Source organism: Vicia villosa, linkage group LG3, assembly GCF_029867415.1.
Source record: "Vicia villosa cultivar HV-30 ecotype Madison, WI linkage group LG3, Vvil1.0, whole genome shotgun sequence".
Classification (NCBI taxonomy): Eukaryota; Viridiplantae; Streptophyta; class Magnoliopsida; order Fabales; family Fabaceae; genus Vicia; species Vicia villosa.
In genome coordinates, this window is record NC_081182.1 from 34,762,034 (window position 1) to 34,789,452 (window position 27,419).

General features: G+C 35.0%; 1 protein-coding gene and 1 pseudogene across 1 annotated transcript; one reads left to right on the plus strand and one right to left on the minus strand.

The window, feature by feature from the left end:
* Positions 1-1,371, minus strand: LOC131655381 (putative clathrin assembly protein At4g40080). Its single transcript, XM_058925263.1, has one exon. The coding sequence runs from the start codon at positions 1,308-1,310 to the stop codon at positions 267-269; it is 1,044 nt and encodes a 347-aa protein (XP_058781246.1). The 5' UTR covers positions 1,311-1,371; the 3' UTR covers positions 1-266.
* Positions 1,372-8,051: 6,680 nt separating this feature from the next.
* LOC131657864 (uncharacterized) lies at positions 8,052-25,059 on the plus strand (annotated as a pseudogene).
* Positions 25,060-27,419: the final 2,360 nt, after the last annotated feature.

The following is a 27,419-nucleotide window of genomic DNA, read 5'->3' on the forward strand; positions in this document are numbered from 1 at the left end:
AAAGTCAAACCCTCTCTTTTTGAATTTGCCAAACAAATCCTAATTTATTTTAATGTACATGATGAAATTATAATCTATCTGTCTAGTTTTCCACTTTAATTATTCACACAACAGCATAGAAAACCCCACTCCAAAAAGTTCTTCACACCTCCCACAAAAAAGTGCTTATTCCAAAAGAAAAATGGAAAAAAAAATTATAAAAAAATTACAAAAGCCAAAAAAGAAAAATTCTTACAGACAAAAAAGTAAAACGACGTTGCCGTATGTCATCTTACCGTTGCAAAACTCAACTGTGGGACCGGAAAATATTGTCCCGGTTCAAGAAACGGGTTCGTACACCGAGTCAACTCAGCCGCCGCCGCCGCCGTGTTTCTCTTCCCCACCACCGTAAGCCACTTCCCTTCAATCTCCTCCTTCTTCTCCACCCCTCTCATCTTCATCTCTCTAACCATCTCCCAAAACCCATTATTCTTCCTTCTATTCACAAACAAAACCACCAGTTTCTCTCTACTCTCTTCCAATCTCCTCAAATAACTCACCAACTCGTTCAACTCACCCACATCCTCAACTCTCTCTACCCTCTTCCCAATCTCCTCCAATCTCATCAATATCTCACCCTGCACGTTTCTATAATCTTCTCCCACCATTCTCACTATCTCATAAACCAGTTCATTCCTCTGAAGATCCAACGATTCCGGAAAATCACTAATTTTCTCAACAAAAACAATCAATCCTTCAAGCTTATACAGCAAATCAGCATTCGTCAACTTCATCATCATAACCGAAACCGAATCCAAATCATTCTTTACCGAATTCATGTAATAACCTAATATTCTTGAAATGGTTAAAAACTGTTCAAGAACAGCACTGTACCAACGAACCCAAGAACTCAACTGCACCGATTCAAAATCCGAGTCATCGCGAAAAGTCGAGAGGTTAAGAAAATTCCGACCGCCGTAAGAAGGGTAACAGGAGAATTGATCTTTCAGCGTAAAAGGTCCTTTGAGGATTATGTTATGGAGAGTGAAGAGACATTTCATTGCGACGGTGGCGTTTTTGGTGCCGTGGAGACGGTCCATGAGGGAGATGATGCAGGCGCGAGGGAGAGTGTAGGAGGTGTTGCCGATGGAGAGGACGGCGGCGATTTGTGACTCGGAGGGTGGGGAGGAGAGGGTGTGGGAGGTGGCGCGGAGGATGTTGATGTGGACGGAGGACACGTGGCGTTTGACGGAGAGGGATGCGATGATCACTGAAGCTTTGTCTTTGAGAATGTTTGTGAGAGTTTTGAGCCTTTTCTTTTGTTGGGCCATAGCGGGAATGATGAAGAAGAAGAGTGTTTTGGAGAATTTAAAGGCTTGTGTAGAGAAAGGTTTTTTTTTTTTTTGTGATTTATTTTATGATTTATTTATTTATATTTTGATTGGTATAATATAGGGTCGAGTCAAATACCCAAATGTCACTCGTAATTTAACACGTCTAATTTTATTATTAAAGAAAATAATTCAGGTCGGTATTTTTGGAAATAATTTAATTTTGAGTGGGATATTATTTTATTATAATGATGATATGAATGAATTTTGACCATGTAATATTTTTTTGAAACACAACACAATTTTTTTTTTTTTTTTTTTGGTACAATGGAGGGCCTAAGCCCAAACAAGAAAAACACTAAACGGGATCAACAAAAATCCCACTGATCCCTAACGAATCCGCTGCCAACAAAGGCCAGAGGAAATCAGGAGTCACCGAATGAACCGAGTCTCTCTTATCCAAACAGCCCCTATTAGCTAGAGCATCTGCACACATATTTGTAGATCTAGGCGCATACGATATAATAACCACCTCATGTAACTCGATGAGTTCTATTATCCTCCTTAGAATTGTAACACAATCCACTACCCCGATAACTCCGTCTTCAATAGCTCTAACAACTATTAACGCGTCCACATTCACTTCCACTCTTCGAAATCCCATTGCGAGGGTATATTTTAGCCCTTCAAACACTCCCCAAAATTCAGCGACAATAGCACTGCATTTCCCCAAATATTTTGAAAAACTTCCTCGCCACATGCCACTGCTATCTCTAACGATTCCACCACATCCAGCTTCTTGGCCCCATTTGCAAGCCCCATCAGTGTTGAGTTTCCACATATCATTAGTTGGTGGCTTCCACCCCATGAATTTATTACTGCCTACCTCATCATTGTGTTGTTTATTAGCCATAGTTGCATTATCATATTCTTGTTTCCTCTTGAAAATACAACTTATGGGATTAAGAGGTCTTTCAAAAGTTTGATCATGCTCTTCAAGGTTTCTCCAATACCATAATGTATGGCATGCCATGATCCAAAATTCGCTCCACCAACGCATATTCGTATTTCGGTAGTTTAAGTTAAGATGAATCCATTCATCCAGATCTGAATCAAAAAACTCTTCCATTAATTCACTAGGAACAACACTTTTCCAAATAAAATCACACTTCCTGCAATCTCTTAATGCATGCAACGTTGTCTCACACACATTTCCACACAGCAAGCACCCTGCATGTCCGATACCTCTCTTTGCCTTGTTAAAATTTGTTAAAATCCTATCGTGCTTTACCAGCCATAGGAACGTTTTGCATCTCTCCGGAACCTTAGCCTTCCAAATCTTTTTCCAATTCTCGTCTGCTATACCAACTTCACTTTCCTCCATCTCTTGATACATGACTTTTATCGAGAAACTATCAGCTGTTGTACCTGCAAAACAAAAACTGTCAGCAAAATTATCCGTGCTTGGTGGAACACACGCACGAAGTCTGTCTAGCCATAACTGAGGAAGCCACACAGAAAGTTCCTCATAATTCCACTCGCCATTAACATTCATTAAGTCGCGCACTGTTGCTCCCCTAAAGTTTTCAGGAATTTGAACATCAAGATTACATAACCGAAACTCCTCCCCCAACCAGTTATCCTCCCACGCTTGAATTCTCCTTCCGTCTCCGACACTCCACTGTCCATATTGCATCATTGTCGTGACAGCTCTAGCAATATCCTTCCACAGGCTAGAATCTGACGCCTTTATACTCATGCAGTCCTTATCTTCCCTTATATTATACTTTTGACGCAAAACTCGACACCAAAGATCATCGGATTTGGTGTAGATTTTCCATCCCATCTTCATAAGACATGCTTCATTTAAAACATCCAGCTTTCGCAGGCCCACCCCACCTTGTTGTTTAGATTTAGTCACCATATCCCAAGAAACAGCATGTATTTTCCTCTTGTCTTCAGTGTCTCCCCACACAAATTGCCGCTGAAGACGCTGAATCTCTTCTATGCAAGTTCTGGGCAGCTTGGTTGTCATCATTGGATATAGTGGTATTGCTTCAATTACACTCTTAGCGAGAGTCAGCCTTCCCGCTAAAGATAGATTGTCACGTTTCCAACTCACTAACTTTCCCGCTACTTGATCAATCAGGTATTGGAAATCATTCCTTCTTTGTCGTTTGCCATGCAAAGGAACACCCAAGTATTTTCCAAAGCCCCTCGTGTGTCTAAACTTTGAAGCTTGCAGAATTTTCATTTGCATATTTCTCCCCACATTTTTGGAGAAGAGTATACTGGTTTTTTCGTCACTTATCTCCTGCCCCGAGAGTTTGCAAAAGGTGTCTAGTGTCTGCAACACACACTTGATTTGCCTCTCTGTGGCTTCCCCAAATAAGAGGAGATCATCTGCAAACATTAAGTGTGAGATTCTCACTCCATTCTTGCCAAGTTTCAAACTTTTCCAACGCTTGGCATCCACATCTTCTTCAATAAGATGAGAGAGTTTATCCATACACATCACAAAAATGTATGGAGACAAAGGATCGCCCTGTCGTATGCCTCTCTGTGGACGAAAAAATTCATTTTGGCTACCATGCCAATTCACATTTGTCTCCACACTTGTTATTGCATGCATAATAACATTACTCAACTTTTCAGGAAATTTTGCTTCTTGCATAGTATTCCAAACAAAGTCCCACCTGAGTTTGTCATAAGCTTTAGTTAAATCAACCTTTATAGCAAAATAACCGGTCTTGCCTTTCATCTTTTCCATTGTGTGCATTGCTTCTCTAGCAATAACTATGTTCTCATGGATTATTCGCCCCGGGACGAATCCTGTTTGGTATGGCGAAATAAGCATGCTCATGTGCCTCTTCAATCTATTCACAATTACCTTGCTTACCACTTTATACAAAGTGTTGCATAAAGAAATAGGCCTAAATTGTGATACTAGCGTAGGTTTGTCAATTTTCGGAATTAAGCATATGTTAGTTTGGTTCACCTGAGATATAATATCTGGTTGTTCCCAAACCTTTGTCACAAACTCATACACACTCTTTCCAACTGTACTCCATGTCCTTTGATAGAAACCTGCCGGGAATCCGTCTGGGCCAGGAGCTTTCCATGGCTGCATAGCAAAAATTGCCTGCCTCACTTCATTTTCAGTTATTGTGTCGTCCAGCCTCCTCACATCCTCATCATTCATCCTTGGAAATGTATATTTAGTTTGGAACCAATTGCTCCAATTCTTTCCTATCTTGAAAAGATCCTTGTAGAACTGACTCACCAGTTTTTTGAGATCTTCTTCCTTGTCAATCCAGTGCCCTTCATTGTCTTTAAGCATCACAATTTTGTTACTTCTTCGTCTTGTGACCGTTTTAATATGATAGTACCGGGTATTACGATCCCCATCGGCCAGCCACTTAGTTCTTGACCTCTGAAACCACATTAGTTCCTCTTGTTTCAAAATAACATTCAACTCATGCTGCAACTTACTTTCCATACGACTTAGTCCACGAGCATTATTATTTGACTGCATGCTTATTTGGATGCCATGCAAACGTGCCAATAGTCTCCTCTTGGTACGTTGCACTTGTTTTATATTACACATGTTCCACTCCTTGGCGTCGCTTACAATTCGCTTGAGGTTTTTGAAGATATCTTCACCATTCCTCCAACACCCCTTGACTCGATTAGCATAACTATGATCTTCCAACCAAGCACTTTCGAATCTGAAATTTCTCTCTGCCCTAATCGAACTGATATTGGAAAGAGCTATCATTATGGGATGATGATCACTGAAGCTTACTCTTGTTAACACTTTAATATAACTGTCAGGAAACAATAACTTCCACTCTTCATTACTTATGGCTCTATCCAACCTTTCATATATTCTTTGTCCACCATGATATATCCCTCCCCTCCATGTGAATTTTGGCCCACTGGATCCTAGATCATTAAGCTTGCACTTATCCATATTATCTCTGAACAAGGAACACTTTCTAGATGATGCTTGAGCTCCACCTTTTTTTTCCACAGCATTAGCTATATCATTGAAGTCTCCAGCTACAATCCAAGGAAACTTCTCTGTATTAGCAATATGACTCAGCTCCTCCCACATCCTTAACCTCCTTTGGTCATTGGGGCTGGCATAAACTGAAGTGAATCTCCAGTCCACGCCATTAGCATTTTGAATATTTAAATGGATCCATTGCTCCCTTTGTGCACACCACGTGACTTTTAAATTCTCATCCCTACACGCCACTACAATACCACCAGCATATCCGTCATTCTCCACCGTGAAAAATTGACTGAATCCTAACTTCTTCATTGGTTTGTATAGCTTCGCAGGATCACAACGAGTTTCCATCAACACAAAAATTTCCGGTTTACATATATCTACATAATATTTACTGTATCTGTAGAAATCTTTCCCAGCAGCCCCTCTGCAGTTCCAGAGAATGATTTTAATGTTGTCATTCATCATTAAAAACATCTGAAACAAAAAACTATCGCATCCTACATCAAACATAGTTCAGGAGTTTCCTGAACTTTTTCTTCTTCCATTACACCATCTATATCTTGAGTCTGGTCGTTTCCATGGCATAACAGGTCCGTCTCATCCCTTCTTTCCATGTACAATATTCCTCCATTAGACTTCTCTCCTTTAGTAGTATTAATATCCGGAGGTCTATGGAAACTTTTTCTATTTTGGAATAAGACAAGGGATATGTATTTATCACATCCTTAGATATTTATTAGTATATTGTTTTGTTATTTTTATGAATATACAAATTTAATTAATATTTTATGAAAAATGAAATTTAAAAAATACAACATTTTTAATATTATAATAAAGATAAATTAAAAATTGAAATAAAAGAGAATAATAAATTTAAAAAAAAAAAACATGAATGATCTATTATTATTAAAAAAATAATTTATAATTTAATTAAAAAAATCTAACAAGATATGTTTTGATAGAGACGGAAGGCTCAGAAATAGTTATGATGTAATCAATATTTTAAAAATCGGATTGATATGGCTGGTTGAACCGGTTCAACCTTGAACCTTTGTCTAATCTGGTTCGGTTTGGACCAATAAACGGTTAGGTCTATAAAATTTGGATAAAATTGCTTCAAACACAAAAACTAAAATAATCGTAAAATCGAAACCGATTTTAGTGAGCCAGACGGTTCAAAAAATTAAAGATAATTTTTTTCTGTTTTACTTCATTTTATTTCTTTGTTTAACTCTAAAAAATTAATTATAGCAAACATTTAAAATTGTATAGATGAAAAATAAAGAATAAATTGAAAGACAAAAGACAATGTAAATGTAATAGAATGAGAAGAAATGATATAATATTTGTGGACACGGGATAACTGATATTGGTCTTTAAAGAGATGTGAAAAATTATACTGATGAAGAACTTATGGCTTTGAGTTAATCAATTAGGACAAATATATACATATTGGTCCTTAACTAATTTTATAATTTGTTATTGGATCTTACATTGCATACTTTTCATTTTGTAAGCTTGTTTATTAGTATCGTATTTATTTGAGAATTTTATTTCACAAATTATGATATAAGTTAATTTTATTATGATATATAATAATATATTTATTTATTTATTTAGTTTAAATTTAATATACGGTTCAACCACGGTTGAACCAGTTGAACCATGACCCACATATTTTAACGGTTCTTTCTTCGGTTTAGTTTTTAAAATATTGGATGTAACATATTCCTATACAACACGTTTAGATTACCTTCCAAAAGTTAATCTAGTGAGGCTACAACTGTTTATGTATCTATCAGTTGATTAAGTGATTTGAGTCGCACGTTGATGATATGCGTGAACTCAAGAATCAATGTCTTGTTTATCCCTTGGGTAGGAGGCCCCTATTTTGGTTTCATTTAATAATGCACTACAAAAAAACTCATTAGTGACGTGATTTTCATGCCACAAAGTGGAAAATCACGTCACAACGTAATTTTTGCGATGTGTACGTCTACACCGCTGGGGAGTGCGTGGATACTTAGCAGTGATATGATTTTCACATCTCTAATTAGTGACATGGAAATAACGTCGCAAAATCCATTTACATGTCACTAATTTGTGACATGTAAATCACGTCACTAAAATTAATTTTTTTTTAAAAATAATTATTATTATTTTTTATTCAAAATTAATAAATATTAAAAAAAATATTTATTTAAATATAAAATAAAAATTATAACATAATAATTAATAAAATATGATTAATCAACAAAATATGAATTAAATTAAAATTTAATATCTCACATAAATTAAAATTTAATATCCTACACAATTTCAAATAAAAATAAAAATAAAATAAAACTAATCCTTCGAAAAAATCGTCAAGCTTAATATCATCATCATTCTCTTCATCCATCGGTGCACCACCAACTCCTACGTTTCCACCAAACGTTTGATTACCGCTTATTTGGAATTACATAAATAGCTGCATTTGCTCCTTCATCTCTGCTTGCCTCTTCGCTATTGCCTCTATTTGCCATTGTTGCTCCTCCGTTTGGGCTTTTAGTGCCGCCTCACGTTGCGCTGACTCACGTCTCGCCTCACTTAGCGCCAATTGTCTTATTGTTTTCATCATTTGCGTCAATTGTGTTAGACGTGATGATCCTTCCCCATCTCTAACTCTCTGAAATAAAGTTTTATCCCCACTTCTCAAGCTGCCCGCCAAATTTCCACCACCAATGGGTGCAACGCGAGTTTGGGAGCTTGTCTTTCATTGGCTCAATGGTGATCACCCCTCCTTTGGCCCTTTTGACTTGGAGCTTCCGTTGGTTGATCAGGTGTGTGCTAGACTCTCCACCTTGGTCCATTAGTCTTTTTCTATGTTTATTTGGTTGTTGGTTTCTTGGTGTCTTTGGTGGAGTAGGAATAATCTTGTGTTCAATAATAAAAGTTGGGTAGTTGGGGATATTCTTATTAGTATTAAATCTTTTGGTTGGGATTGGTTTTCAATCATTGCCAAAAGAGGTTTAGATGTGGATAAGGAGTTGTGGTTTTCTCACCCGGTAGAGTTGGTTGTTGGTTAGTTTTTTTCCGCTTGTGGCTTTCTTGATTTGGTTTTTGTGTTTTGTATTGGGTTAGCACCCCTAGTGCTTTTTAATACAAAAGTTGCTTATCAAAAAAAAAAAGCATCTCAGTTGCCACATGAAAATCACGCCACAACTTCTCAGTTATCACGTGAAAATCACGTCACAAAGTTGCAATAAAATAAAAATATATATATAAATCATTTAAATTAAATAATTTACCAAAGCTTTCTGTGTATGCTCGTCAACAAATTTACCTGATTTTTTTGTCCGAGTCTCTTTAACCAGCTCGACCATGAGTAGTTGTCTCCCCAGCCTCTTAGCCTAAATAATAAAGTTAACTTTAATCAAAAACATATAATAAATTAAAACATAACTTTTAAAAGTGGTAATAATTGTCATGCGGCGAGAATGTTCGTAAGTACTTATACTTCCAACTGCATTAAAGCTACCCCTTTTTCAGATGCCCTCTTTTTTTTTTTTGCATTTTCAAATTTAGCCTTAAATTCTGGTGTATCCCGATAGACAAAAAGTTCATCAAGAACTTCTTTGTCTAGCCATTCGGGACGGCTACCAACAAGTTCCCAACGCTTTCTAGCACGCCGTAGCATGTCAGAAAGTCTTTTTGATGTTCTACTATAATAGTTTTTTAACAACCTTTCGCTCATTTCATCCCACGTACACTTTTCCTGATGATATTAAAATAAACAATTAAAAAATTATAATAAAAAGATTTAAATAACAATTACTCAAAAAATAAATTAATTATACCTTAAAAATTTTAAACCAAACATCTTTATTTGAAACTTCTCCAAAACTCTTCCAAACTTCTTTATATATTTGCTGAATCACATAGTTTATACACCTGGCAGCAGTCTCACTCGGCCCGAAACTAAACAACAATAATTTGAATTAGCATGCATTAAATATAAATTTAATTAAAAAGGAAATGTAAAATTGATTAAATATTTATAAATTAGATACTTACGAACTTCCAACAGGCCAAATATAATATATGTCGTCAATGATATGAATCTCACTCGAATCATCCTCCCCCTGAAGATTGTCGCCATCCAACTGAATATCATCCCCATCCAGCTAAATATCGTCCCCACCCGGCTCCACGTGATCATTCTCACGTGCAAAGTATATGAGTGATAGGTGAGGTGCATGATCTCCTAGTCTACTGAAAGGGTGGGGGAACCTGTGTCAGATGTGGGGTGTGGGATTCCCCAGTCTGCTGGAAGGATAAAGGCACTTATGTGGAATGTGGGGTGCGAGATCCCCCAGTCTGTTGGAAGCCTAGGGGCACCTGTGTGGGATGTGGAGTGTGCGATCCCTCAGTCTGCTGGAAACCTCAGGTGCCATGTGATTTTCATGCAACAACATCTTAGTTGTCACGTGAAAATCACGCCACAACTTCTCAGTTGCCACGTGAATATCACGTCACAAAGTTGTTATTAAATAAAAAAATATAAACAATTTAAATTAAATAATTTACCAAAACTTTCTGTGTACGCTTGTCAACAAATTCACCCGATTTTTTTGTCCGAGTCTCTTTAACCAGCTCGACCATGAGTGGTTGTCTCCCCAACCTCTTAGCCTAAATAATAAAGTTAAATTTAATTAAAAACATATAATAAATCAAAACATAACTTTAAAAAGTGGTAATAATTGCCATGCGTCGAGAAGGTTCGTAAGTACTGATACTTCCAATTGCATTAAGGCTACCCCTTGATAACACGAAATTATATCGTACATTTGATTCGATTAACATAGATTATGTATTTATTTTATATTAATTATATTATTTTATTTTAGTATTGTAACACCCCATATTTTTTTATATTAATTTAATAGAGATTTAAATTAATTAATTGGAGTTTTAGTATTTTAATTGGATTAAATGGAGAAAATGAGAAATAGCGTAATTGGGCCAGAGTTGTAGTTAGTAAAGAAGGGGTGTCATTGTTGGCCTTTTTACTAAAGATTGGTTTATTTTTCATAAAAGAAGGAAATTATAGAAATTGAAAAAAATAGAGGAGAAAGAGCATTTTTGGAGAAAAGTCAAGAACGTGAAAGTTGAAGGAGTTCGAAAGTGCGAAGAAGAGGAAGAACCCAAGATCAACTTCGAGGTAAGGGGTGACTCTTCCAATTACTCTCTTCTATCGATTAATAGGTGATAGGATTGATTGTGTATTATTTGTTTTGACTTGAGTATATGTTAGGTTTGGGGTTTTTGGGAGATTTATGTCTGAATTCATGATTTTGATACAATTGAATGGTTATGAATGATGTTTGGTGTTAGATAGAATTTATACATGATAGAATGGTGTTAAATTGATGGAATTGGATCTGTATTGGTGCTATTTTTGTATTGGTACGAAATAGAGATCATTGAAATGGCTGAGTTGCTGTCAAAACTGTGTTTTTGGTACTGCAGGTACGAAGTAATCGGTTACTGAGACTGAAGTAACCGGTTACCATTGTTTGAAAATGTATTTGTTGTTGTCTGGGAGGCAGTAACCGGTTACTGAAATGGAGGTAATCGGTTACCCCTATTAAAAACAGAATCCTGGGTTACGTGAGATGCAGTAACTGATTACTGGGATTAGGGTAATCGGTTACCGCTGCTCGTTTTTGAAAAATAAAGTATTTTATAAAATTCATAACTTTTTAACCGTAAGTCCATTTTGAGTGTCGTCTTGGGCGTTGAAACTGTAATTTAATTTTCTATCTAATAAAATGGCTTAGAGAGCAGTAGCTTGATTTTATTTTAAAAACCCGGTATTTTGTGGTGATGAGCTATGCTTATATGTACAAGTAATATACGTGTTTATGTATCGGTGTTATGGCTAAATAGCTTGCTCTGTTGATGTGTGGTTAGCACGATGTGATTGTTATATGATGGTTGAATAATGATTAATGGTAGATGCATTATTCGGTATTAATTCGGTGAGTTGAATTGTGATAAATAATGTGCATTTATTGTTATCGTTGATGATTAGCATGCTTATAATGGTGCATGCATACATAATCATAATGGTGGTTGTATCCTGGTGGTGTTGGATCAACGGTAGCTAATTCCCATTGTGTGGAATTGGTGAGTGGAGGTAGCCGTATCCTTGATGATGGTGGATCGGTGAGATGGGTTAATCCCATGGATTGGTACCACATGCATGTAGTTGCATTGCATTAGGTTGTGTGTATGATTATAACATGAATGAAAGATGTCCAATGTTATAATGTGTTGTAATTGACTTAATTGGTGTGTTTGATGTATCATTGTTGATTACATGAATATGTTCAATTGGGTGAATAATATGCATGATGTCTTGTTATTTATGGATTTATAATATTTATTAATTGTGAATGAGACTCTCCTTTACTGTTGACATTTTTTAGATTAAGGAGTAGCGGCTTGTGCTTGGTGAGGATAACTCGTAGAGTTACTTCGTTTAGTTCTGTTGTGTCGGTGTCATGCTCTGGTCTTGTAACACTGGGGGACGTTATTTTAGTATTTGTTTGATGGATTATTTATTATGTTAGAACAAGGTTTTGTTAGTTTGAATCGGTGAATTTTTGGTGTGAATACCGATTATTTATATTATTCAGCGGTTGAAGTATTTTCCGTTGTGTTAACATATTTACGGAATAATATGTGTTGATGTTTCCCCTAATGCATGACACGGTTTATTGTTTTTAATATTATGAAGCTGTAATACCCTTTTTAAGTTTTACTCTGAATTTTATTTGATATTCCGCGGGGTTTTAGAAGGGTGTTACAAGTATTATGCTGGTATTTTCATTTTATTTCAGGTATTTAATTTTTCCCGAGTTCGATTAAAAAGAAGCAAAAATAAAGTATTTTCGAAGAATTATTCGGTGAAGAAATGCAAAAGACTGTATTGAAGGCCCATTATCTAAAGAAAATAAGAAGAAGAAAATAAAAATATATATATATAATATGAAGAAAGTGTGGGTGCCCACCCTCTAGCCTTGGGGCCCCCACCCTCAAGCACCACACGTGCAGAACAATTATGAAGTGAAGAAGTAGGGGGCGCCCACCCTTGCTGCTTGTGGCCCTCGCCCGTTTGCCACCTCTGCAGAAAAAGAAAAAGAAATAGGGACGCCCGTCCCTTGCGCTTGTGGCCCCCGTCACAAGCGTTGTTTTAGGTGACTTTTTCCCCCACGATCCAGCAACGTTTCTTCCCACCGATTGTTCAGCGATTTCAACCAAGTCTACAACAAAACAACTCAACTGCAAGCTTCCATTTTTCTCCTAAATTTTCTCCTTCAGCAATTACAGCCTCACACTATAAAAGCAACCTAATTGAACGAAGTGAGGCTGCGCTGTTTTCTACCCAGAATTTTAATTAGAGTTCAACAATTGTATTTCGAGTTTCTTTTCAAGTTTTCCATTCCTATTTCAGCTTTTGATTTCTACACTAGAAATCAAAAGCCCCTTAGTTTGTTTTTAAACTTCCAGAATTAGATATAGGTTTATTATTCAGTTTTATTTATTTCTTCTGCAATTGGTTTGTTTTCCGAGAGATAAAGAAGCAAAAAGCCTACCGGTCTGTGGAGGATTTGCATCTGATACTCAAAGCATATTTCAATCTTCAATTTAATCTCTAGGTTTTTATATTTACACGCTTTTGCCGTTAATTTTTATATCTGATAATATGCTTGAGTTTATTTCTGTTTATCATTATTATTCTGGATCTGTTGTTAATATCATGTCTAACTAAGTTCATTAATACCGGTATGTAATCTTGAACCGAAGGAATTCGGTAACGAATTGGAACAATTTATTTTACGAATCAATTCTCTTTTCTGGTTCGATTCTTAAAGTTAATATTAAAATTGTTTTATTACGAGAGTAAAAGACAATGTAGAGGTTTAAATTAATAAGAACGAGAGTTTGAAATTTTAACTAGACAGTAAGAATGAAACGTTAATTTTGAAGACAGCGAGAGCGCTTTAAAATTAACTGAACATTACTTGTTTTCAAAAAGTATTTTTAGAATTTTTTATGACACATCGAGAGCGATCATTTAGGTCTAATTATACAATCGGAATCAATAAACACGAGAGTGTGAGACTAAGACTTTTAAACCAATAGTTTTCACTGAAAGAAGTTTTGTGACATTTTGAAACAGTGCCAATAAATTACCGAATACCTGAAGTTAGATAATTACATACTGGTGTTTCCCCATAATTAATTTTAGACTTTATTAAATTACTTCGCTTCCCTTATTCTTCAACCAAATATCATTAGCCTTAGATTTACACCGTAACATTAGATAACGGTAGGTTGATTTTTAGTCCTTTGGGTTCGATAATCTTTAAAGCTATGCGATACGACTGTGCACTTGCAGTCACGATTCTATAGACATACTAAGTCGCGATCACCCCTTTTTCAGATGCCCTCATTTTTTTTTTGCATTTTCAGATTTAGCCTTAAATTTTAGTGTATCCCAATAGACAAGAAGTTCATCAAGAACTTCTATGCCTAGCCATTCAGGATGACTACCATCAAGTTCCCAACGCTTTCTAGCACGCCGTAGCATGTCAGAAAGTCTTTTTGATGTTGAGCTGTAATAATTTTTTTAACAATCCTCTCGCTCATTTCATCCCACGTACAGTTTTTCTGATGATATTAAAAAAATAGTTAGAAAATTATAATAAAAAAGATTTAAATAACAATGACTCAAAAAATAAATTAACTATACTTTAAAACATTTAAACCAAGCATCTTTATTTGAAACTTCTCTAAAACTCTTCCAAGCTTCTTTATACATTTGCTGAATCACATAGTTTATACACCTGGCAGCAGTCCGACTCGCCCCGAAACTAAACAACAATAATTTGAATTAGCATGCATTAAATATAAATTTATATTAAAAAGGAAATGTAAACTTGATTAAATATTTATAAATAAGATACTTACAAACTTCCAGCAGGCCAAATATAATATTTGTCGTCAATGATATCAATCTCACTCAGATCATCCTCCCCCTAAATAGTGCTGCCATCCAACTGAATATAATCCATATCCAGTTCAATATCGTCCCCACCCGGTTCCACATGATCATCCTCACATGCAGGTATATGTGTGATAGGTGAGGTGCGTGATCCCCCAGTCTACTGAAAGGATGGAGGAACCTGTGTCAGATGTGGGGTGTGGGATCCCCTAGTCTGTTGGATGGATAAAGGCACATGTGTGGGATGTGGAGTGCGGGATACCGCAGTCTCCTGGAAGCCTGGAGGCCACCTGTGTGGGATGTGGAGTACGCGAATCTCCAGTCTACTGGAAGCCTTGGGACACCTGTGTGGTAGGTGGAAAGCTAGATCCCGCACTCTGCTGGTATGAATAACTAGGTCCTCCAGTGTGTTGGGATGGATAACTAGGTCCCCCAAATGGACTAGTAAAAGATGGTCCCCTAGATGGGAACATAGGACATTCTGTGGGAGAGGGGAGTAATTGTCATACCCCAATTTTTGACCCTAAAATCATACATCATTTGCATTTTAATCACTAATCAAGAGCACCATTATGAGGCTCTATCTTTGATACTGTGATTGTCTCTGAGGGGAATCATCAAGCACTTTTAGCTTTTACTTGTTTAATACTAACCAAAATACAAAAAAATATGTGTTTTGTCTCTTTTGTTTATGTTTTACAGGTAAAAGATCGGGCAAAAATCAAAACAGTGGAAGAAGAAATTTTTTTGAAAATTGAAGGTGGAAATCGATTTACCCCTATGGGAAATCAATTTCCTGTGCGCAGAATTCAAAAAAATATAAGGAGGGAAGCTTGACATCATTTTGGCACCTTTTTTATTTGATCATTTTACCAATTTTCCACCTCACCAAAATTAATCCCTTCATTAAACCCACTTAAACCTCATTTTACCATTTTTTTTACCATTTAAATGCCATTTAATTACCAATTAAACACAAATTAATTACCAAACACAAAATGACCAAATTGCCACTACTCTTGCTCTCATCCTATAAATAGAGGTCTCTACTCTCTCATTTCTCAAGCTTGGAAAGCCAACAAACCCCTTGCAATTTCTCTTCTCATCCTTACCAAATTCACCAAAGCTCTCTTTTCTTTCATAAAGTTTGTGAGTCACATCTTGAACCTCACAAATTTTGAGCTAAACCACCATCCATTTCACTCTTTTTTCTTCAATTGTTGAGAGATCAAGATTTGTGTTGGTGATTCTTGAAGTAGATCTAAACTTTGTTCAAGATTTGGTAATTTTCTTTATCTTTTTTCATCTATCATAATGTGATTCTTTCGTGCTTGTGTTCAATGCATCTTTGATGCTATATTGGTCCAATTTGATGGTGATTTGGTGGAAAATTCGTGCTACAATGGATATGTGATCATAAGGTGTTTGTATGTTTGCCTAAATCAAGTTTTAAAGTTCATAATGCTGTTTTTTTGAAAACTGTGCACAGGAAATCGATTTCCTACAGAGGGAAATCGATTTCCACTCTGTTTTTTGCGCTAGATCTGAATTCTGCAGGCAGGAAACCGATTTCCTACAGAGGTAAATCGATTTCCAGTGAGGCAGAATGCTTGTTTTTGCTATTTTTGACTTGTTTTTGGTTCTAACTCTTCTTCTACTCCATTCTTTTGATATTTTCTTTGAATCACAAATTAGAGGCCTAATTTCTCTCTAATTTCAATGGACTTAGGGCGTCGATAGGATGAGAATCCAAATCCGCAAAATTATGTGATTGAAATTATGGATGAAAGGAGCTTTTAATGTGGTTCCATCTTTTGTTTCTCTTTATTTTGATCGATGAAAGTCTTAATACCTTGAGAATTCTTATGGATTCTTGGTAAAGACTAGATCACTCACCATTTTTCTTTTCGTGCGGTATTGCTTTCGGAGAGTGATCTACATATCGCTTCTCTCGCATGCATTAGCACATAAAGTTTTGACCGGCCTCGTTGTAGGGTGATTTCTATATAAATCACTTGGCGATCTGCTTAACATAGCGCAATATTTCGTGTCCCGAATCAAAAAAGATCAAATATGGAAGAGAATTGTATGCGGTTGATTTAAGACTTATGAAGGTTTATCGTGTAGTCGCTATGATTTTATCAAGCTTCTGATAAATGTTCATTGAATTTAAATCCGAGAACATCCTTCACTCACCATCGATCTTAATTACTAACTTTGATGACATACTTGACAAGTTTCAAGATGGTTATCTTTAACATCTAACAATTGACTTTAATTTCCGCAATTTATTATATTGCTCTTTATATTTTGCTTTATTGTTTTACTTTATCATTTCATCATATTTACATTCCGCTATTTTCTCTTTGTCCATTTGGACACTATGTTTATGTTTCCGCTATTTTCTTTTTGTCCACTTGGACCATACTTTACTTTTATGCTAAAACACTAATAATCAACAAAAATCTAAAAAACTCTTAAGGCTCTCTTTTGGACTATTGGTTACTATCCCGAGCATTTTGGAGATTCGGACTTATGGACTTAGTGCCTCTGGACCCTTATTCTGTTGTTACTCTGTTGTTATTCTGTCTGTCTGGCATTGGATTGTTGTCTGTTTGTGTATGTAGGTATTTCCTTGAAAGTCCTTGATGGTTAATTCCAAGGCATTGAGATAAGGATTTTACCTGAAAACAGCCGTTACTCTGCCCGATTTTCATCAGAATTTCAATGTGCTTAATGCAAAGTGGTGCTAAGATAATAAGTCTCCCTGGATCCCCAAGTGGTAATATTTTGGTTTGGTATTGATAAGTCCAAAGGATGGTAACTCTACCTTGACTCATAATGTCAAGTGTTGGCTTCTTCTTCGGTTAGACCGTTTCTTTCCTTAGCCTTTATTTTACGCAATAGGATAGCCTCTTCATCTCCTCCCATTCTTAAATTTTCAAAATCTTCTCCCTTTTTCAAAAACCTTCTTATGTTTGCAATCTTTTCAAAACCTTCCTTTTAAAAATATCTTTTGCCCTTAGTGGTTTTTCTTCAAAAGTTTAGACACTATTAATCGTTGAAACGAGTGGTTATACCCCACGATTTTGAAATTGATTGATATAATGAGATCTTTTCCGCGTGAGAGAGCTAGTGGCATACTCGTTGATTTTATCCGAGTTGGAGCCCTTCTTTCATCTGCGATGCAAAGAACTCATTTGTTCTCATGCTCAAGATTAATGGCTGAGTATTTCTCTCCGACGATGATAAAGTGTTTATTCGGTTTTTTAAAACCTTTTCCCTTTAAAGCGGAACTACATTAGCTCTGACTTCTCCATTGCACCGAGGAGGTATGTAGGCACAAGACTTAATGTCTTGCCGAGCTTATTTTAAAAATGAAACAAACTCTCTTTTTTTAGCACACACGACACAGATTTTCAAAAAGGTTCCTGTGGAGTACCACAGATATGAGGGGTGCTTAAAACCTTCCCCTTGTATAATCAACACCCGAACCTGAGTTCTCTTTCTTGTTTTAAAAACAAACTTTGGGTTTTTCGTTCTTTTCCCTTTTCCTTTGAAAAAATAAAGCGCGGTGGCGATTTCAAACGAAATATTGAGTCGAGTCAACTCCATGGCTTTGTTCTCAGATTTTCCCCGCTACAGTAATGACATAAGAGGCTGAGTACATGCCATGGACATGTGATCTAACTGACTCTATGGAGGAGGACATAGTGTCGACTGGGGTGATTGACATACTGTTATCCTTGGGTGCTGGGTCTTCTTACCCTTACATAATTAATTAAATATATACATCAACACAGATTATAAATATTCAAATTGATGGTTCATTAGGTAAAATTACAAAAACACAATCTCATCAATATACATTTACTATTCTAAATTTGCATGCTCTTCATCCATATCATTATCATCATCTGAGGAGATATTGTCCTCGGACCCAATGCCTTCGTGCTTTCTTTCCACATTATCTTCAACCAACAATATAGACGCATCAACTTCATACCCCTCAACAGTTGTATCAGAAAAACATGTAATTTGTTCAACTGCAATCACATCATTAATTGGTTCAACTTCATCAACTTGGTAAGCAAGATCTTCCACTAGATCGCCAGTTTCAATATGACCCAATGATTTTGTTTTTATTAAAACACAACACCATTGTTTATGTAACACCCCATAATTTCATAATTTAATTTAATTGGAATTTAAATTATTTATTTGAAATTAATTAATCATTTGGTGAATTAATTAGAGAAAATTGAGAAAACGATGTTGTTGGGCCATGTGTTGTGGTTAGTGAAAGAGGGGTGCTAAGTTAGTAGGCATTTTACTAAGTTATATTTTATTTTTCATACAACAAGGAAATTGGAAAAAAAATTAAAAATAGTGAGAAGGAGAAGTTGCAAAACACGTACAAGCAGAGAAGAGGAGAAGAAGAGAAAGAGGGAAGAACCAAGATTTTGGCTAAGGTAAGGGGGGATTCTTCCTTTTAGTATCTCTTATGTGATTATAGGTGATAGATTGATTGATATATGGATTGATTCAATTAGACATATTGGGATTGTTAGGTTTAGGAATGTCATAGTTTAGGGTAATTGATGAAATTGCATGAACTATTGATTGAAAACCGGTTTTTATGAATGTTTGATGATGTGTGATGATGTATCTGATGACTATATACCTTTAATCGATGTTTAGAAGTGATTTTGGGTGAAGGGTGTGTTAAATCGTAGGTCTGTCATAGAGGTGAAACTCTGCATAATCGCACGTCTGCTAAGCGGCCTCTAGCTCGCTAAACGGATGCTGTTCGTTTTTCAGAAAATAAAAGGGCTCGCTAAGCGGACCTAGCCCGTTAAGCGGAGGTCCTAACGTAGTTCTCTTCTGCCATAGGCCGCTGGTGGGTCGCTGAGCGGGCCCTACTGTGCAAAAAATTCCTGAACTTTGAAATAGCGTATTTTTTGACCCGTGTATCCTTTTTAAGTGCCGTTTTGGGCGTTCCAAAGCTAATTAAATGTTTTATATAATGATTTGGTGAGGTGGGCAGTGGCTCGATTTTATTTTAAAACTCGATTTAATTACTTTGGTAAAATAAAACATTATGCATAAATATGATGCTGTGAGTATGATAATGTATTGGTGTAGTGAAGAATGAATCGTGATTATTGCTATGTTTATCGTGATAAGTGTGTAAATGATTGAATGATTGTGCAAGCATGTGCATACTTTATCGGTGACGAAAATGGTGAGTTATGGTGAGACGATGCGGTGCATCGGATCTGTGATGTTTTTAAGTATGTTCTATGTGTGCATTCATTCATAAGCATTTGGTGATGGATCCCTGTGATGTTGGATGGATGGTGGACATAATTCCCATTGTGTGGAATTTGTGTCGGTGAGACTGTATCTCAGTGATGTTTAGATCGGTCAGGTGGATTAATTCCACGGATTATTGGTACCACATGCATAGTGTCAATTGGTTCATATGTATTTTGTCATAACATGATTGAATGTATTTTAGTGTTATGTTAGATGATATATTGATTGTATCTGACGAACATCAAATGAGAATCTGAATATGTGGAAATTAGGTGAATGATATATTAGTGAATGAGACTCACCCTTACATGTTGACAATTTTCAGATTAAAGAGTAGCAGCTTTAATTCTCGGTGAGGATAGCTCGTAGAGTTTATCTAGTTATTTTTGGGTCGTGTCGGTCATGCTCTGGTCTTGTAACACTAGGAACGATAGAATTGGAGTTTAATTTTGTTACACTCTATTTTGTTTGGTTTGGATTAATTCTGTTGGATTTAGTTTGGGAAGATGTTTTGTTATTTCGCTGTGATAAACATAATAATGTTATTGGTGAACGTTCCTATTAAAGCATGACTTGTGACTATAATTGGTTTATTTGATTTAATTAATTGTGGCACCCTTGTTTTTAAGTTTTACTTTGATTAATTTATTTAATTTCCGCGGGGTTTAGAAGGGTGTTACAGTTTACGTGGCATAAATGAAGGATAAGGAATATAATAAACTTGCCTAACAACATATGACATTATGAAAGGGTCATACTCTTTGTACCTTCGGTCCATTTGAATTTCAACAGTACCGTATGTCTTGTCAATTTTTGTGCCTTTAGTTGGATCATATCATTCACAATAAAACAAGACAACTTTATTGTCCGAGTCCAAGTAATTGTATAGCAACTCCTACATATGTTTAACAAAGCCATAGAAGTCATATTCACCCCCATCTATAACTCCTTTTACAAATACACCACTGTTTTTGGTTTTTTTCCCTTCAGTCCAAGCCTCGGTGTGAAATTTATATTTGTTCATGAAGTATGTGTGCCATTCGTTTGCGCTTTGAATAGGGCCTTCAGACAAGTTTCTCAAATGGAGTATTTATTGAGTCTGTGTAACAATGCTTGACAATCTCTCCTTGAACCATGCTGGAAATCGAGCATGAATGACACCGGATGTTGATTGTACACCGATACTATGAAAATAGGCATTTTTAAATTCCCTAAAAATAGCATACTATAAGTTTCAAGGTAATAATATTTTCACACTATAAATAAAATTAAATAGTTGGGTATACTTACTCAGGATATGGTTTAACTTCAACGCAATTGATTAAGACATGAACATGTACGGATTGCATTTCTTGTTGGGTCAACCAATGAACACCCTTCTTTCCAGATGGACGACCTGGAAGCCCAAAGACTGATATGGTGAATTGACCTCTTTCATTAACATTTACAAGATTTCTTATGATTCTTGGAGTTAAAATCAAGTTGTTGAAATGTGACTGCAAAAATGTGATGTCTCCCGATGCAAGTAATGTACACATATTTATCCTTCAACTCTAGCTTTATTTTTCACTGATCGCTTAGAATCACCCATGAACCTTTCAAACGGATACATCCACCTATAATGAACAGGTCCTCCAAGATAAGCTTCATATGCAAGATGCACAGGTAGATGTTCTATGGAGTCAAAAAAACCAGGCGGAAATATTTGTTCCAACTTACGGAGAATGACTGAAATATTTTGGTCCAAATTAATAATCTCACACACTCTTAAAGCTGACGAACAAATATCTCTAAAAGATTGAATAATTTCAGTTAGTGGATTAAGCACATGTTTGGGTAGAGAACTGGACGAAATTGGTAGAAATTGTTCCATAAAAATGTGGCAATCATGACTTTTCATACCATACAACTTCCTAGTGTTAGCATCGGCACACCTTGCTAAATTTGAAGAATACCCATCGGGTATCCTCAATTCTTTTAACTATCGACAAACCTCTTTAGCTTCTTGTGAAGTCAGAATGTAACTAGCCTTGGGTTTTAATAATTTTCCATTTGGTTGAGGCTTCAACTCCAACTATTTTCAATTACACTAAATTTCCATATCTTGTCTAGCCTTCTCATTATCTTTTGTTCTGTCTTTAACATCCATCACTGTGTTAAATACATTATCAAAAATCTTCTTCTCAATATGCATCACGTCAAGATTATGGCGCAACAAATTATCTTTCTAATACGGGAGGTCCCAAAATATACTTCTTTGTTTCCAATTGTGTGTGACCCTGTATCCTTGAATTCTGCATGCTTTACCAATATCTGTGAATTTTGGTAGTTCACAAACTTGGTCCCATACAGCATCCAGGGGCGGATTCACATTGAGGAGAGTGGGGGCTCATGACCCCACAAAGCAAAAAAAATTCTTTTAATAATCATTATTAATTATTTGTCCAGCCCCCATATAACTCCAACAAACCCATTAATGTGTACTATGTAACTACTCAATCCTACTTTAACTCTTCAAATTCTTTTCTTAATTATTACCATTTACTATTTCTATTTTTTAAAATTGTTTTAACTTTTCAAATTCAATTACAATCTCCACTCATTCTCTCTCTTAACTTTATTCACATTCTCTCACAATTCTTACGGTTTACTCTCACATTTTGACATAACACTTTTTTTGTTTCTTCCTTTTCCATTATTTCATTCAAGTGTTCAAGTTCAACATCTATTTAGTTTTCTGAGTCTGTAACTTTGTCTAATTGAGTCATTTGCAACTGATATATAGAGGTATGTTTTTTCTTTAATAAATTTATTGTTGTCATTTATTTATGTTTAACATAACATTGTAAAATTATAGAAATAGTGTTTTTATTAGGTGTTTATTATAAGAAGAACAACAAAGAGTATTTGAATTAAGATAAATGTATGTTCTTTTTCACTTTCTGATATAAATTTCTATATATTTTTAGTGTGCTAGAAACGGAGAGATATTTTAAAAGGAAATTTACATCAGAGTCTCAAGAAAATGTTGAAAGTAGAAAGTTATCAACACCTTTAAGGTCAATTATTGGTGGGAAAAAGAGATTTTTAGAAGTTGATTTGAACAATCTTCCAGCTGATCCAGGAGAGAGGAAACAAATTTCATGTTATCATCCAAATGACCGAGATAACATTCGAAGAGCTTATTTGCAAAAAGGACCTTGTCAACCAAGAGAGCATGATTTTCCAAAAAAAAAAAATGGACCTCTTTTTAGGAGGTTTAATCCTGATTGGTTTTTAGAATTTGGAAATTGGTTAGAATATAGTGTCTCAAAAGATGTTGTATTTTGTTTATGTTGTTATCTCATGAGATCCAATATTGGAGAACAAAAAAGTAGTGATGCTTTTTCGATTGACGATTTTTCAAATTGGAAGAAAAAGGAAAGGTTGGATATACATGTTGGAAATTTTAACAGTGCTCACAATCAAGCTTGGAGAAGTTGTGAGGCCTTGATGAATCAAAAACAACATATTGAAGTTGCTATCAGTAAACAATCAGACTTAATGAAAAGAGAATATAGGATTCATTTGACTTCAGTAATTGATTGTATTCGATACCTATTGAAGCAAGGATTGGCATTTCGTGGACACGACGAGTCAATTAATTCAAAAAATAAAGGTAATTTTCTTGAGCTTATTCATTTAGTTTCAATACATGATAAAGAGTTTCATATGATTCTAAAAAATGCTCGTGGGAATCTTAAATTAATGTCACCTTCAATTCAAAAGGGCATTGTGATAGTCGCAGCTTGTAAGACCACAGAAGTTATTGTTGATAGTGCTAGAGATGATTTCTTTTCCATTTTAATTGATGAATCTAGAGATACATCAACTAAGGAACAAATGTCTGTTGTTTTGCGTTATGTTGATAAAAAAGGAATTGTCATTGAGCGGTTTCTTGGCCTTGTTCATGTTGCAAATACAAGTGCTATATCTTTAAAATTAGCATTGGAGTCATTGTTTGCAACACATAATTTAAGTTTGTCAAGAGTGCGTGGACAAGGTTACGATGGGGCTAGTAATATGCAAGGTGAATTTAATGGACTGAAAAGTTTGATCTTGAAAGAAAATAGTTCTGCATTCTATGTTCATTGTTTTGCTCACCAACTTCAATTAGCACTTGTTGTTGTTGCCAAGAAGCAAGTTGATGTTGGTTGTTTTTTTAGTTTGGTTAACAATGTATCTAACATTTTTGGAGGTTCATGTAAACGTCATGAGATTCTTAGATAAAGTCAAATGCTCAAAGTTCAAGAAGCTTTATTGAATGGTGAAATTTCTAGTGGTTCTGGATTTAATCAAGAAGCTACGTTGAAACGTGCCGGAGATACAAGATGGGGCTCACATTATGGTACATTATTTAGCTTGATCTCTTTGTTTACTTCAGTAATTGATGTCCTCAAATTTTTTGAGGAAAATGGCTCATCATCAGATCAACAAATTGAAGCTTGTCATTTATTGAAAAGTATACAGTCTTTTGAATTTATTTTTAGCTTGCACTTGATGAAAAATATATTTGGAATTACTAATGATTTATCTCAAGCATTGCAAAGAAGTGATCAGGATATTGTAAATGCTATATCATTAGTTAGAGTTTGCAAAGGCAAGTTACAGAGTATGAGAGATAATGGTTGGCATACTTTACTAAATGAAGTATCATTATTTTGTGAGAAGCAAAATATTAGCATTCCAAATATGGATGATGCACTCATTACACAAGGAAGATAGAAGCGTAAAGCTCAAAAATTTCAAATCTACATCGTTTTCAAGTTGAGTTATTTTATGAAGTGATTGATAGACAACTTCAAGAGCTTAATAATAGATTTACCGAGGTGAACACTGAGTTGCTTCTTTGTGTAGCAAGCTTAAATCCAAGAGATTCATTTTTTGCATTTGATAAGGAGAAGTCGATTCATTTGGCTAAGTTTTATCCATCAGAATTTTCTCATGTGGAGCTTATTGTGCTTGATAGTCAGCTTGAGACTTTTATCATAGATCTTCGGTCTGATGATAAATTTTCAAAGTTAAATGGAATCACTGAACTTTCTGAAATGTTGGTGAAAACTAAAAAGCATATTGTGTATCCAATGATATACTTACTTGTGAGGTTAGCTTTGATTTTACCTGTGGCAACTGCAACTGTTGAAAGATCTTTCTCTGCCATGAATTTTGTGAAGAATGGTTTATGCAATCGTATGGGAGATGAATGGTTGAATGATTGTTTAGTTACATATATAGAGAGTGACATATTTGATGAAGTGGACAATGAAAAAATCATTGAACATTTTCAAAATATGAAAACTCGTAGAGGACAATTGTAAGCTTTTTTGTATTTCAACTTTTTTTATCGTTATATTATGTATTTTGGAACAATTTGAAATATTTTTCTTTAGTCAAAATATATCCATTATTTTTAATCCCCCACCATAGAAAAGTTTTGGATCCACCACTGACAGCACCTGGTGACAATCTAGGTAGAGGAAGATTTGTTACCACTTCATCTTTTTTGAAATCTGTCTTGTTTCTTCTATATGTATGATTTCTTGGTAGGAATCTGCGGTGACAGTCAAACCACGAGTTCTTCTCCTCTTTATCCTACGTAAACGCCTTAGTGTATCCCATGCAATGAGGATAACCCATTTTGCCATGCGTACCCCAACCAGACAATATGCCATATGCAGGAAAGTTGTTAATGGTCCACAGCAATGCAGCTCGCAATGTAAAGTTTTGTTTACGGCATATATCATAAGTGCATTCTCCAATCAACAACCTTTTCAAATCATCAATTAAAGGTTGTAAGTACACATCAATTCCAACTTTTGAACTCGACGGTCCTGGAATGATACATGCCAGAAACATGTATGGTTTTGTCATGCACATCTCAGGAGGGAGGTTGTAAAGGGTTACAATAACTGATTAACAAGAATATACACTTCCCGACGCTTGTAGATATGGAGTAAATCCGTCAGAGCATAATCTAAGCCTGACATTTCTAGGTTTTATAGCGAAATCAGGATGTATCCGATCAAAGTGCTCTCATGCCTCGCCATCAGATGGATGTCGCATAGTGCATGGACTTGTTTTGTTTGTATGATGTCATGTCATTTGACTAAAACTATGCATTGAAGTAAAATTCTTTTTAACCTTGGTCTAATCGGAAAATAAAGCATGGACTTTACTGCTACACGTGTTTGCTCACGGTTAACGGCTTTACTTTGAACTTGATATCTTGGACTCCTACAGAACTTACATTCCTCCAACAATCCATCATTAGTATCAAACTCATTGTCATAAAACAACATGCAACCATTAATGCAATAAACAATCTTTTTTACACTTAAACCCAACTTCGACACCAACTTTGCATCATAAAAACTTATAGGCACGTTGTCTTTCATTGTAATTGAGTCCAACATCATTTTTGCGAAGAATTCCAAACACTGATCAGAAACATTCTAATTTGACTTGGAGGCCGATAATCTCACACACATTGATAACTTTGAGCCTGACGATCCCTCAAATAACGGTATATTCATCTCATTCAACAACTGATAAAATCTTTGCGCTTCCTCATTCGGCAACTCTTCCCCATCAAAATCTTCAGGTTGATCATAGGTCACGTGCACACCAAAAGCATCCTTAACCATGTTATCAATCAGATTAAAGTTTTCCTCATATTCCATAACCGGTCGACTACTTGAAGCATGCGTATTGCTAGTCTCGGGTGTTCCTCGGCAGTTTTTCACCATTATACGTCCATTCCCAATAATTTTTAATGAAACCTCTTATATGAAAATGGCGTTCTACTTTCTTTGGGTCACTAATTATAGGTGTACATTCACATTTAAGATAAGGACACCTAACTCCCCTTCGCTTCGACAACATGCCTGGGCAAATGCTTATGTGATAATCCATCAACTTCTTTTATAAATTTGGTTTAAGTGCACGTCTTCCTAGTTCCAATCTATCGTACATCCAACTATAATAGTAAGGATAATATTCCATACTGCACATTTGTACAATTATTGCACTAATTAATATATAACACGTATATATATATATATATATATATATATATATATATATATATATATATATATATATATTTATATTCTCACATGATATATTAACTGTAAATATTTTATAACATATTCTCACATAATATTTAAACTTATATATAAATTTTATAAGATAAACATAATTATTTTGTTTTTGTTTAAAAATAACATTTCAAATTATTCTATTTTTAGCCAACATAATCATAATAAATTTTCTTTTTTACAATCTTAACATATATAATAGTATAATATAATATAATATATATATATATATATATATATATATATATATATATTAAATTTTCTATTTTTAAAAAATAATAATATAATATAAATTTTATCTATATACATAATATAATATTTTTACATATATATACCAAAATTTTCTTTTTTACCATTTAAACATAATAACATATTATATACATATTAAATTTTCTTTTTTACCATTTTAACATAATTACATACTATATACATATTCAATTTTCCTCTTTACCATTTTAACAAATATATATATACAAATTCTGTTTGTCAATAAATTTTCTTTTTTACCATTTTAACATATTAAATATTCTATTTTCCATTAAATAATAAATATTTTGTTTTAAGAAAATATATAATATAAA

What these genes read in the sequence shown, in the direction of transcription:
- LOC131655381 (XM_058925263.1), bottom strand. Translation starts at nt 1,310, where the DNA reads ATGGCCCAACAAAAGAAAAGGCTCAAAACTCTCACAAACATTCTCAAA.